At 40.3% G+C, this 15,061-nt stretch overlaps 1 protein-coding gene across 1 annotated transcript; it reads left to right on the forward strand.

Annotated features, from left to right (window-relative positions):
- The first annotated feature begins 4,182 nt into the window (after nucleotides 1-4,182).
- reep5 (receptor accessory protein 5) lies at nucleotides 4,183-14,556 on the forward strand. The gene is made up of 5 exons (XM_058057282.2): nucleotides 4,183-4,411; nucleotides 4,535-4,628; nucleotides 8,842-8,980; nucleotides 11,395-11,563; nucleotides 14,406-14,556. Exons 1-5 carry the CDS (start codon nucleotides 4,294-4,296, stop codon nucleotides 14,453-14,455), a joined length of 570 nt encoding a protein of 189 aa, XP_057913265.2. The 5' UTR covers nucleotides 4,183-4,293; the 3' UTR covers nucleotides 14,456-14,556.
- Nucleotides 14,557-15,061: the final 505 nt, after the last annotated feature.

Below are 15,061 nucleotides of genomic sequence, written 5' to 3' on the forward strand. Positions count from 1 at the left end.
TATTGATTCCGTAGGGTTTGACTGCTGCTTCTTCTCCTCCCTCTTCTTCTATATTGGCTTAGGAACGCATTACCGCCCCCAACTGGATGGAAAAATACATGTAGTAATCCGCTTCTCTTGTTCACTTCATTGCAAAACAATTCACTTTTTGGTGGCTTTATTTTATGTTTTAATAAACAAACTAACTAATTTGCCGTTCCTTTAGCATACTTAGCAGCCAGTTCATTACCCAGCATCCAAATATGTCCCCAAAAAATGTGATTTGATCCCTACAGTTTTTCTAACTTTAGCCCCATACAAAGACAACAGTCAGTTTTTTTATTTTGTATTTTATTTTATAAGTATAAATAAATAAATTATACTAAGTATTTGAAAACACAGTGAATTGATGTCCGTTTGCTCTTGTTATGTTCTTAATGAGCAACCTAAAATAAAAATAACAGCTCCAATGGAGTCAGTGACTTACTAGCCATGAGCCACACATGGCTAGTAAGTCACTGACTTACTAGGTCTTGTCTTGTCTGTGGTGGAGTTTGAATGGAAGAAATGGAAGTTTGTGTGACAGCAGTCTTTTAGCCACCTAAATTTTGTTATTTTTTTTAAAGAGAAAGGACTAATTTGTGTTTTTAGGGAATGTTTTTGTCACTAAAATACAAATTATGAATAATTACATTCATTCATTCATTCATTTTCTACCGCTTTTTCCTCATCGGGCTGTGACCTTCAGTGATTACTGGGACCACATGCTAGATTAATTGGCCACTCCAAATTGTCCATAGGTATGAATGTGAGTGTGAATGGTTGTTTGTCTATATGTGCCCTGTGATTGGCTGGCGACCAGTCCAGGGTGTACCCCACCTCTCGCTCAAAGACAGCTGGGATAGGCTCCAGCGCCCCTGTGACCCTCGTGAGGATAAGCGGTAGAAAATGAATGAATGAATGATGTTTTGGCAGGGTGCATATTGGCACGTGCGGACAAAAGCAGGAGGCGATTCGGAAGGACAGAAAAGGAGACATGGGAGACAACAACAACAGGCAGGCTGAGGGCAACCAATTCCCTCGACAGGCGACAGGCTTTCTCCACAGGGGATGCCCAACCCTACGTAATATACACTGGGCTGAAGAAGGATTAGAGGAGGTTTCATTTTTCAGTTTTCAGTGATCCACTTCTCACTAGCTCCTGCCTCCCCCCTCCAAGTTAGGAATCAGATAATTGGATGACAAAGGATACACGGGGTTTTTCAAGTCAGTTGGCTTTGCTCCAGCAAAGGAGCACAGCTGGTGATGGTATGCAGACGGTAGCTAACGTCATCTATGGTGGCCAGCAGTTTGTCCAGAGATATTCTCATTCTAGAGAAGAGATCTAGCGATCTGCAAGCGTCACTAGGGAGTGCAGCTTCAAACAGGCCGTTGTTCCACTGCAAGAACCAGGAACTTTATATCTGAAACCAGGAACATTGTCCAGGATCCAGAAACCTTACCCTGGAACAAGGAACTTTATCCAGGAACTTTATCCTGGAACCAGGACTTTTCCCCTTTAACAAGGAATTTTACACTGGAACAAGGATCTTTACTCAAAGCCGCTTTATTAGTCTGCCCAGCCTAAAGGACTTCCTCTGGTGAATGCTGCCTCCTCAGCAGACCACAGCATAGAAGATCACACTGGCAATGACAAACTGGTAGAACTTCTGCAGACCAAGGTTTTTCAGGTGCTGACCATCTCTACCTTGCTTCCCTCCATCACACTAGTTGCATACTCCAGACTTCCCAAAGTCTATGACCAGTTCATTTGAGTGTTGGGCTGCAGGTGATTGGAATGGGTCCATCTTTCACAGGACACTGATGCACCTTGTGATGATATCATCTACAAAGTTCTGAATGTGACACAGGTCAGAGCTGTCCGAGATGTACCGGGTGAATAGGTGTGGGTCCAGCACAGCGCCTTGAGGAGCTGTTCTGATGACTACTGTGTCAGACGGTCAAACATCCAACTGTTTGTCTGTGAGGTAGATGGACACCAAGAACCACCAGGACACTAGAGTTCACTAGCATCTGTGGCAGTTTGTCTTGGCGCTTCAGGGCCTGTATGGTGGTGAAAGCACTTTAGAAGTCCAGAAACAGGATCTATGGTTGTCCATTATACAAACTGTAGCGAGATCTGGCCCTATTCTACTTGGGGCTCCAGTGCCTTCATCAGTTGGAAGTCATTCAGCTTGTTGGGCCAGTTCTTTTTTGGAACTGGAACCGGGCACTCCCCCAGGATGTAGACTCATATTGAACACATGTTGCAGCAGGTCTACCAGTCCAAAAGACACACCTTGTCCTTTACACCTTCATTTCCAACAGTAACAGATAACAGCTGGCTCAGCCTTGCCAAAGTACGTTGGTAAACCTCATTCTCTGATACCTTAAGATTTGTGCTGGACATCAAGTTGCCAGTTGATGTATTTAGCTCAATGGCCAGTGGTCTGGACTCTCAATCTGTAAACCTGGTTTGAGCCCGGGTAAAAAACATGGGGTTGGTTGGACCATACATCTTCGTGACTCCAGCATCTGCAGTACTTCGAGCAGGACTCTAATTACAAATACACATACTTCCTTCATTAATTCGTTTTCTACCTCTTATCCTCACAAAGGTTGCAGAGGGTGCTGGAGTCTATCTGTCAGCTGTCTTCGGGCGAAAGGCAGGGTACACCTTGGACTGGTGGCCAGCCAATCACAGGGCACATATAGACAAACAACCATTCACACTCACATTCATACCTATGGACAATTTGGAGTCACCAATTAACCTAGCATGTTTTTGGAATGTGGGAGGAGAACATGTGGAGAACATGTTCCACACAGAGATGGCCAAGGGTGGAATCAAACTTGGGTCTCTGAGCTGTGTGGCCTGAGTCCTAACCACTCGTTCACCGTGCAGCCCGCCCAAAAATCATTGGACAAAGAAATCTAATATGCGCATAAGCATACTGGAAAAACTGCAGTCACAAGGTGCTATAAAATGAAGATAATGTACTGTTGGGAATAAACAAAAACAATTTCACAATTACCAGAATTGAAGTGACAAATGTAGGTTAGCCTTCTGATCTTGTTTAAACAGAAAAGGCCACCAATGTGATGAGATTTACATGTTTATCTGTTTATTTTCACAAATATCTGTCTTTTGTGTTGTTCATACAGCCGCATATATACATACATATGCATATGCATATGCATATATACATACATACACACACACACACACATATATGTATATATATACATATATACATACATATATGTATATATATATACATGTGTGTGTGTGTGTGTGTATATATATGTGTGTGTGTATATATATATATATATATATATAAGGGCAAAATGACAACAATATCAAGTCAGAGGTATTGGTATTGGTGCTTGGTATCGGACATATAACAAAATTTGCAGTATTGCTCACCTCTATAATACAGAATCTCGTGTACTGTATAATTGCAATGTCATCAGAGCAAAGATGGTGCAGTGCCACAGGAAGTATTACCCTGAACATAGACTCGCAGGGGGCATTATTCAAACATTGGGGAACCTCTGTGTGCCCTTATTCAACCTTACAATTAAAATGTAGTGTAAAATTAAGCCTTATGGTGATTAAATAATGTGTGTCTTCTGCAGGCGGAGGAGAGAATAGGTAGCGTGTATGTGGTGTGTAGCAGCGGTTAACTAGCGTTACTTCCGCACTGTCAGTGTGAATTCACGTCACACCAAGTGACGGTGTGACTGTGAATGATTGTTTGTTTATATGTATCCTGTGGCAGTCCAAGATAGAGGGTGCAGTTAGCTGTCATCCTGAACCTTGAAAATGGGAGAATGAATGACATAAGACGACAATGAAACACCTGAAAGCAGAACTCGGGAAATATTCCACTAAACTCGTCCGCATGCGTTACGTCAAGTTAGCAGGGTTTTAAACAAATGTATGCTTTAGTTGTTTCGGCCAATTTCAAACTAAGCTGACAGGCAGCCTGGTTAAGTAACCAGATTTAAGTATTACAGCTGGTTATTACCTCGATCTGTTTGTACAGACAAAATAAGCGACGTTGTTGTATAAACATTTTATTCGACCCAGTTGTCCAATTAGTTCAATAGAAGAATGTTTATTTTATTATGAAGACAATAACCGGAAGTTAATGTGTTCACTCTTGGAGACTTGACGCTGGCGGAGTAACGGAGTGTTGTGTTGCAGGAGTGTCGCAGTTTCTCACGCAGAACTTCCTAATTCATCGGTGTCTACGAGTGGGAAGAGCAAACATGGCACAGGCTATTAAGGAAAGATTTGAAACGTTTCTTCACGAAAAGAACCTCCTGACGGATGTCCTTGCCAAGATCGAAGCAAAGACGGGAGTCAACAGGGCGTATATAGCTGTGGGTGAGTACTGGCAGACAAAGGGGCGAATAAAAAGACTATTAGTACATGAAATGGTATGTTCGACACGTTCCCAAAATAAAGCCATTCAGTTTTAACATGATGATGTGCTGGCGTTCGTTCCAGCTGTCGTCGCCATCATCGCGGTGTACTTGGTGGTTGGTTATGGAGCCTCCCTGCTGTGTAACCTCATCGGTTTCCTTTACCCAGCCTACATATCGTAAGTGGACGGGACCATTTCAGACGCACACACACACATAGCTTCTGTTCTAAACGTGACGTCACTGACATGTATATAGTGTCTACAGTGTAGCTGTAGTCAAATACATTCAGGTGTGGTCACAAGTTTACATTCGCTCATCATGGCCATGAATATCAATCATTTTGAGACCTTCATGATGTATTTGATCCATTCCTATTCCAGTGTATATATTTTACTATGTTATCAAATTTTCAGGATTACACAATGTATATCTTCAATTATTTCTAGCCATTGCTGTTATGCCGCAGAAGTTGAAGCTCGTTATTAGCAGCAAACACGAACAGAGCAAACATTAGACTGCTACTCAAACAAGAGAAAGACCCAACCCTCTCCGCCCAGAATCACTTATAAACACGGACGATACATTGGTCCCGGTGGTATTTTTCTCTTGATGTCGCTGGTTGTGTGTTCCTTGTCAGTCATTGTGCCATCTCAAGCTTGGGCGGACTTGGGAGTCTAATGGTAACGCCACTTGGTTAAACAACCATGCCTCAGGGGACAGATAAAGGGAGCATGCCTCCATCATGTTTGCAATTTTCTTAATAAACAATTTGTAATCACTAGCCACGTTTACATGAGGAGCTTTTCCTCATTCTGAATGGAATCTTTCCGAATGACTTTTCCAAAAATACTGGTATACATGGAAAGGAATACAGTAAAGTCTCGTTATATCGATATCGATATCCGATCCTGCGCCGAACTGCATTAAAAGTGGGCAATAATGCACTCGACTTCCTGGTTCTATCGTATAGGACAATGTCGAGCAGCTTAAATCAATCTTTGCTTAAGGATTTCAATACCAAAAAAGAACAAACGGCTGCTTCCAGTCAACTTTAGTTTTCACACTTCCACCACCAGAGCACAGCACACACACCGATTCCCGCACTTCCTGGTTCACAGGTCATGCTCAACCTGCCCCACATAGCTGGCCAAACACATGCCTGCAACAGCGTTCGTGGTTTCTCTCGTGTGTATAGAATCTATACACACGAGAGAAACCACGAACGCCAGCATGTACATATGAAAAACAGTGATTATTGCAAGCGATAAAAAGATATCTGAATACAACACAATTAAATATATGTATTTGTACGCTTGTGTCTTCGTTGGAATAGGTGTGTATGCTATGTCAGTTGGTTCTTCTGTTGCAGGCATGTGTTTGGCCAGCTATGTGGGGCGGGTTGAGCATGACCTGTGATACTGATATGTGCAACATGACATATCTCCTGTGGTGGAATGAACACATGTGTTGTATACAGCATTTTTTATATCGGTTTTCATGATCGGGAAAAAATCAGATACCGATATCAACCCATATTGATACAGTAAATTATCGATACTAGCCACGTATACATGGACCCAAACATTCCAATTGCATTCGGTTTTGCCATCTGTGGAACAGAACCTAAACCCTTCTATACTTTATTCATAAAAAGAATATATATATATATATAAAACATGTCCCAAGTTTAATTGTAAAATATTAGCAAGATTGAATTTCATCTTTTCCTACATTTTAAATTCATCCCGGATGCATTCTTTCAGCACTTTCTTTCAGTTCTTTCTTTCTCTTGCAACCCATGCCTGAAATCCAACAGTCTTTCAACTGTTTTGACTTTCTGAGAATTCCAGGAGTCGTACTCTAAGTCCATTATGTTGCGTTTCAATTTGGACTTCAGTCTGAACAGCACAGATGAATAAAAAGATATTATACGTTTCTCAATAGTATTTCAAATCAGGGGAGCGTGAAAACATCTCTGTCCCCTGGGGGGGCATGACAGAAAATAGTTAAGAACCACTGACCTAGACGGACCAAATCAATATGAACCAAACTCAATTAGTAGTAGTGGTTTGGTCCTCAACATATCGAAAACAGAGGCGCCTAAAAATGCCCAAAACAAAAAGAAAATAGGTCTGCTTTCATGGATGACTCGGGACATTTTGAATTAGTTACACTTGAGAGGTTGAAATCAGAAGACATTGAGATCTCAAAGAGACATTAAGAGGCGTTTCTTCTGCTTGAAAGAAAGTTGCTCTTTATTTGAGCAGGCAGCAATCAGGACGGAATTTGCAATGAGGTTTGAACACAACAGACCTTACAAAGAAAGCTAACCATGGCCACTGTGCAGACAAAAAAGATCAAAGTGAGAAGCACGACACAGCCAACTTCATACTAAACATGTAAAATTTACAAAGCCGTCTAGCAAAGTATTCTGTGAAGCAGGAAATGCTCTCTGCGACACTACATAGCCCCCACCTAGCAAGTTATCTGTCCTCAGCTACCTCAGTATCCATGACAAACACATACCGTCAATTTCTACTGTTTCACGCATGAAAGGTACCCAAAACAAGTAATGTGGTAGACCCCAAAACAAAGACGGGACAAGCCACGGCCCAAAGGAAGGTTGTTACTGGTGCCGAGTGCAGTCCAAGAGAAGGGTTTGGATTTGATTGACTTGATTTACTCATAAATACTGAAAATGGCTGAACTCTGTTAAGAGCATGCGTGTGTACAGTCGTCCCTCGACACTCACGGCTTCACTCTCACGGTTTTAAAAAAATCTATTAAATCATGCTGCTTCATGGATGTGTAAGGCCTATTGGTAACCAGGATGCGTATTTTACGTGTATTGCAGGTTTCAATTTGCACAACAATAATAACATTACAATCATACTATTAATAATCAGAGTAATCATAAAGACTTGCAACTGTAATCCAACCTAAAACTCAGCTCTGAACCCCCAACGTCACACTTTATTGCAATACACACAAGCACAAGTTTTATGTACATCTTAAATGGCGTAGTGTGTCTGAGAGGCATTCCATCATGTCAAGAGGGCTCTAAGAATGTTAAAACTTTATTTTGAAGGTGGCAAACTGTTTTTCTAGCTCTAACTAACTTTCTTTTCTATTACGATTGGGTCTGGAACCTATTAATACCTATTACATTCGTACTTCACTTTTTCTCTTCACCATAAACAACAGATTTTATGTACAAACTTGCAAGTTTGACAGTCTATATTCCAACAGTAAACACAACTTTCTGAAAAATGCAATTTTGAAATGAGAAAGGAATTGCAATTGAATGCCGTGTTTCCACCAGGAAGGCAATCTACACACCATATTTTCGGAGTATAAGTCGCACAAGGCCAAAAATGCATCATTAGGTAGAAAAAAACATACATAATTTGCTCTGGAGTATAAGTCACATTTTTTGCGGGTAATTTATTTTACAATTTTACTTGACCAAAACAGACATTGCGTCCTCTTGGAAGGCAAGTTCTAACAATAAAAGAATAGAGAACAGGCTGAATAGGTGTAAGATATGCTAACACAATGGTTATTCAGCTACACTACACAACAGAAAAGGTGTCCAGTGTATGAAAAATAGTGCGACTTATAGTCCGAAAAATACTGTATTTTTGGTAGTGGGTTGCATAACTATAAATTTTGGTAATGGTAATGGTTTTATTTCATTTGAACATGCATCAGATTACAATTGAGTGCATCACATAATCAGTTCACAGTTCCACATGTCCAAAAGGAGTAGGGAAAAGCAAAGCTTATTAAATCGTAGCCCTCCATCTACAGTCAGTAACTGTTACATTGTTACTGTTACTGTTACTGTAACATTTGTTCACCTTCTGCCTTTCAAAATAATATTTATTTATTCATTCATTCATTTAGTAATTTAAAATTTAACTTTAACTTGTTTTATTTAATTTTTGTAATTTAATTAATAATAAGTGAATTTCTGAGCAGTAGGATTTAATATATAAATATTGCATATTTTTGTAGTTACAGCGTAGAAAACCCTGCATGACCTTCTAAAAACCTTGTTTTAACATTATTAGAGCCCTGTAAACATGGAATAACACCCCTATAGTTACATGAATCTGTATTACCTAATATAGTAGACAATAATAATAGGCATAATAACTCATAATTAGCATTGGGAAAATTCCTTGTTGTTGGAGTATCTGAAATGTAAATGTTTTTCCCATAATGCATAAGCTGTCATGGTGGACCGGCACCCAAGGGAGCTCATGAGCTCGCCGTCTTTATGTAGAAGAATTTGAAACTGATATTATTGGGTGGAAGAGAATCCATATGATCCATGTGATATTTATTTAATTTATTTAATGAATTAATTGTATTTCCTCCTTGCAGCATCAAGGCTATTGAAAGTGCCACCAAAGACGATGATACCAAATGGTTGACCTACTGGGTGGTGTACGGACTCTTCAGTGTCGCAGAGTTCTTTGCAGACATCTTTCTCTCCTGGTTCCCATTTTACTACATTGGAAAGGTAATCTGGGTGGAGTTGGAATGATTGTTGATTGACTGGGTGCACCAGTTTGAATTTATTTTGAATATTATGTCATTCACAAATGTCAATAGATCAAATAGATCCATAGACCCACATCCCTTAGCAAGGTTAATGTCTCTGCTTTCTCTGTCATCAACAAAAGTCTGTCTGGATAGTTCACCATTCTTTTTGGTACAATCGGTAGTTTGATTTCCTGGCACAGAAACATGTTACACTGGTATTCTATTGGGGTTGAGGTCAGGGCTTTGGGAAGGACATAAGAGAACTTTAATGTTGGTCTTTATCCATTCCAAACCCAGTTATGTGTTTTTGGATCACTGTCCTGTTGCAAGATCCAATTGTGTCAAAGTTTGTCATAGTTGTTGATGTGAGAGGGGGGATACTTTTGTGACAGTACATACAATGTCCGTTAATTAAATACACAAATCCTTACATTCATTAGCCACATATGCATGGACCCAAATATTCCAGTTGCATTCGGTTTATTTGCTCAAACAGAAAGAGTGTAACCTTTGTATACACCTCATTCCGAAAGAAAAGTGCCAATCCAAATGACCATATAATCCGATTGAGGTATCTTTTACCTGCTCAAACGGAAAGTTGTCCGGGTGCGTTCTTCTTCGTGGTGTTAGCATGATTGAATTCGATCTTTTCCTGTTTAAATTTATCCCGAGTGCGTTCTTTCAGCGCATGCTCAGATATGACGTAACACGCAGCTCCAGATGTTCTTCACTTTTAAAAATGGAGGCTAGCAATCTGCACTGGACTGCTGCGAAAAAATTTGTTTTTAATGCAAACAAAATTTCAAGACTGGACCAACAAAAAACTGGCAATACAGAGTTATTCCAACAAGTGAAAGAAAAACTCTGGGAAGTTGGTAGCACGTGATGTTGATGTTTACGCTTTACTGGGCATGCCCCATTGACTATTCTGTTTAATTATAGCGGCGCATGTAGACAAGAGATAGGAATATTTCTTTCCATGTATACCAGGGTTTTCGGAAAGGTAATTCGGAAAGATTCCATCCGGATAGAGAATAACTCCTCATGTAAATGTGGCTAATGATGGAATATGTGATTGCCCAATTTTGGCCAGTACCTGAGAAAAGGATGTACCTTTGCTAACTTTTCTCATGGGATGCCAGCCTCTGCACAGATTACTACAAAATCAACAAATACTTGAAGACATTAAGGAAGACGTAGTCACCAATTCAATTCCAATTGTGTTATTGATCTAAGATATTTTTATTATGACACTTTTGTTTGTTTTGTTTACACAATTAGACAGGATGTGGCAAACAACACTCTTATTTTGAAGGCCAGAAATGTGTTGTGTGTGTTGAGAATGACCATTGAGTAAACGTGTGTTTCGTTCTTATCTCGCTCACAATTCGCATGACGTCAACGGGCAACGTAAAATGCTCGATTACATTAAAACACAACACGGGGTAAACACACTCATACAGCATGAGCCGCACACACACACAGCCGCACTAGCATGCAAGCGGTACAAGCTGTTAGCTGTACAACCTAAGTGGGACCAATCACAGCGGCCTGGGCGTGCCCGCAGGCAGGCTGTGGGTGGATTCCAAGGAAATCCAAGGAAATACAGCTGGAATAGGTGTGGATTCTGGAAGATCGAAAAAGTTTTCTGTATGGGTTATTGTGTGTAGCTGCTCCATAGGAGTTCACAACTCAATACAAAGGACCGAAAATGAGTATAATAGGTCCCCTTTTCAAAATTTGGCATAGCAGCTACTGTATGCCAGCTACTGTACATATAAGTGTCATCAAACAACAACATACTTGGTCATGGTGCAACAAAATGAAAACACATCACATAAAACACCAACTGAGTGCTAAACAGGTAACAGGTCACTGTTATGTCCAAATGCCCGCTAGGCATGCTGAGTAGTCCAGCTGCAACTATGAACATTAAAACATTGGATATCAAGAGTATGTTCATCGTCTGTGTTTACTTCTCAGATGACCTAATCAACATATCGAGTAAAAATGCAGAAAACATGGCAAAGAGGAGCACAAATTACTCAGCATGCTTTGCCACAAGAATATATGGATGTTTTTTTGCATGGGTATTGTGTGTAGATATTTGTTTGTATGCCTACATGGTGCGGTAGGTAGGTTACTTTGTCCGTCGTGTGTGTTGATGGCTCATTTGGAAATGCTCGGTGGGCTGGATTAAGACGCTAGCCGTTAGCCTGCTGTTAGTGATGATTTTTTTAAAGTTTTTCAGTCAGGTCGCCGTTTCGAAATGCGAATATTGTTTGAAATGTTCCAGTTGCCTATGAAGTTGTCGGTTCTTTGTGGACGCTAGTAGAAATGTAAGTGCCGTGTTGCTTCTTGTTCACTGAAGACGCTTGTGGTCTTTCCCAGTGTGCCTTCTTGGTTTGGTGCATGGCTCCAACTCCTTCCAACGGCTCGGTCCAGATTTACAATCGCATCATCCGCCCCTTTTTCCTCAAGAATGAAGCCAAGATTGACGATGCGGTCAAGAACATAAAGGACAAGGCATCAGAAGCTGCTGACAAGTTTAAAGATGAGGGTGAGTACATATTACATTTAATTTATAAGCTCCTTTCTAAAAAGCTCATTGATGCAGATAAAACCACAAAAGATTAAAACAACATAATGTGTTGGCATAGTAAATCTTGGACAGTTTTGAGTCTGGATGTAAACATGGGGAGTGAGTCAATATTTCAGATGTCGGATGGTAATGAGTTGCAGGGTTTGGGAGCAGAGCGGCCACATAGCCAAGATTATTGGTTTCTATTGAGGGTGGTTAGTCTCCATCACTGTACACTCACCATTATTTTATTTTATTATTTATTTATAATAAAAAATATGTTTAAATAAATAGTTATCATATAATTTAATAACAATAATTATTATTATATAAATATCAATAAAATAAAGTAAACAAAAAACATACAACGGAACCTCTGTTAGCGTATGCCCCAATTAGCATCTAAAATGTACACCACAGTTTTGTATCTGTGTGCATGCATTTTCCAATTACAGCGTGTCATTAATACACTGCATGAGTGCAACGGTGTTGTCAACATATTTTTATAGCTTGCTAATACCTGGAAAGAGGAAACGGATGTCAGAGTCGTCGCTCAGTCGATGATGTCATCAGCAGTTGACTCTGTAGTTCTTTGCTAACTAACACAGTTGTGCCAAAAATGTCAACGCAGAGGTAGGGGTGTAACCGTACACTTGGGTGCATCAAATTTGAATGGGAAATTTTAAATTCATAATATCAATTTGGCTGGCATTCAATTTTTTTCTAATGAACATAAAAATGTCTTTTGCAAAGTTTTGAGGAAATCCATTGAGATTTAGGGGTACCACCTCACACATAAATTTTTGTAAAATTTCGGAAAATGTGCAATTGCCAAAAAGTTGACCTGGAAATTGAGAGTACAATGAACTTCTATACAGCATCATTTTCTATAGGGTCATCAAAGGGGGCCCAGACCAAAGACCAAGATGGGACTGCTAGTCTGAAAGGAACTAGTGTACATCAGATTATGTAGGACTACAGTAGTAGTCTCAATAAATATGAGGCATCAGTAATACTGTCTACTCTATATTACTGTTGTTGATGTTGGGCTTGCTCAGCTATTAGCTAACTGTCATTAGCAAACTGTACAGTAGAGGCAATGAGCACTAAATACCTATAAATATGACTACAAATCATTCAAATTACAAAGACAAAACCACAAATTTGGTAGTAATATGTAATAGGAGTATGAATACCAACAAAAACATAAAGATCACCTCAGAGTTCTTGAGCTGCAGTCTTTGCTGACCTCAAATCTCCATGGCGACCATTGAACTGTTCACCACTTTATTCCACAAAAACAGATGTATGGTGGCACCCCTAAATAACCATGTATTGGAAAAATATTTAGTATGTGTTGTTTCTACATATATTGGAACACTTTTAGTACCCAGACATATCAAAATTCAATAATTGTGTTTTTTGATGCACTCTACCGTACAGGTAACCCACGGTATGGTCCATAACTTTGGTATTTGGGCTACGGTTTCGGTTCAATACGTTTCATAAAGAGAGAAATATAGCGAAAACAAAGCTTTTTTTGCGCAAACAATGCATATAACTATTTTGACTAGAAAGCCATAAAAAACAACAAAACAAGGCAACAGTGTTCTATTGACATAACTGACCTGTATATAAACCAAGCGATAGTGACATTGTTATAATGACACAGCGCCTCACGCCTCTACTGAAAAACTGCGATAGGACACCAGTCTATACTGACTAGGAAACAAGAACACGCTCGGAATAGACAACCAAATTATCAGTAAAGTATTAGCCCACATTCTTATGTTTTTTTTCTATGTGTGTCGTGATATCATGTGCTTTGTGTTCCATGTATCACTACCCTAATACACTAGTCAATATCATGGTGAATTACTCCATGGGCATTTGTCAGTCCGGTCCAGCTGGTCTGGGGCATCTTTTCCAGTTTTCAAGTTAGACCCCAAACTGACTCTTTCCGTCGTAGCTGCACTGCACGGAGCTAGTGTGAGCCTACAACATAGATTTCCATCTTGCGGAATGCTTCCGGTGGCCGCACTGGAGCTGCAACTTATTCAGTGTGATCCCGGGGTAACCCGCACAGAAAGCTTTCTAGGTCATTCAGAATCGGCACCTATTTTTTTTTCTTCCACACACAGCCTCCGGGCACGCCCACTCCGGTATGATTGGTCGCACTCGGCTTGTACCCGGGCACGCCCTTATAACGAAGTCACTGGCTGGATGGAATCTGCTCGCCGTGAAGGCGAGCGTTCAGAGCCATCCCAAACTTCTTTCAGGGCTCGTTTCCAAATGCGTAGACCTCCTTATCTGAAACTTTGGCATCACTTTGACTACATTTATAGGTCAGAGGATTAAGAATGTAGCTGATGTAGCTATGAACATGAATGTAGTTGTAACTGTATATAAAATCATAAATGGAGTTTTTTTTTTTAGAGGGCTTTTTAGTCCAAGTAGGTGTGTCCAGTTAAGTGCATTGTTAACTCCCACATGTGACTTGTTTTTCTCTCTTTAGAACACACAGAAAAGGGAAATGTTTGAAATAAGAATGGGTAAAATTATATACATTTATTATCATTTGTATGTACAGTATATGTTAGTTGTTGGGGAAACTACGGCGCTCGGCTGAGGTCTGCGCTCTCGGAGTGCTTTTTTTGTGTACTGCTCACACCTTTGTAATGAGTAAACATTTCCGATGAGCTGACTCTAGTTCCCAATGAATGAATCAGGGAACATTCTTGATGTAATGTGTCCTATTGAAAAAAAGAAATAAAGCAGTGTTTGTTTCAGTCATCTGATGTGCCTTTGTGTGTGTCCACAGCTAAAAGAGCAACAGCCAACATCATGTTTGAGGAGAAGAAGAGCTCTTAAAAAGGTCCCTGCAGCTGTTCCAGAAAATAATGTTGCCTTGTTTATATTTAATGGATGACCTGTCTGCTATGTAACGTCAATTAAAACCTGGTGCCCCGCTACTTTGTGCTGGAAGGTGTATGTATGTGGATGTCAAGTCACTTCATCGCCACGACTCATGCTTGAAGACTCACTTCATGCTTCTGCTTAGTCACCCTTGCTAGCAAGTAACAGCGACTAAAGAGTTATTGGAGCTGGAACAAATTTCAGTTTTAATGTAAATGTTGATGCAAAGGGATGCAAGGCAGTCGAGTGGTTAACACACAAGCTACACAGCTTGGAGACCCGAGTTCAATTCCACCCATCTCTGTGTGGAGTTGGCATGTTCTCCCTGTGCATGCGTGGGTTTTCTCCAAAAACATGCTAGGTTAATTGGCAACTCCAAATTGTCCATAGGTATGAATGTGAGTGTGAATGGTTGTTTGTCTATATGTGCCCTGTGATTGGCTGGCCACCAGTCCAGGGTGTACCCCGCCTCTTGCCCGAAGACAGCTGGGTTAGGCTTCAGCAACCCTGCGACCCTTGTGAGGAAAAGCGGTAGAAAATGAATGAATGAATGTAAATGTT

Source organism: Doryrhamphus excisus, linkage group LG19 (genome assembly GCF_037039965.1).
Source record: "Doryrhamphus excisus strain RoL-2023G ecotype Guam linkage group LG19, RoL_Dexc_Guam_v1.1, whole genome shotgun sequence".
Taxonomy (NCBI): Eukaryota; Metazoa; Chordata; class Actinopteri; order Syngnathiformes; family Syngnathidae; genus Doryrhamphus; species Doryrhamphus excisus.

What these genes read in the sequence shown, in the direction of transcription:
- reep5 (XM_058057282.2), top strand. Translation starts at nt 4,294, where the DNA reads ATGGCACAGGCTATTAAGGAAAGATTTGAAACGTTTCTTCACGAAAAG. An exon ending in CAGGGCGTATATAGCTGTGG is followed by an intron (nt 4,412 to 4,534) that starts GTGAGTACTGGC and finishes CGTTCGTTCCAG; the next exon opens with CTGTCGTCGCCATCATCGCG. An exon ending in CTTTACCCAGCCTACATATC is followed by an intron (nt 4,629 to 8,841) that starts GTAAGTGGACGG and finishes TCCTCCTTGCAG; the next exon opens with CATCAAGGCTATTGAAAGTG.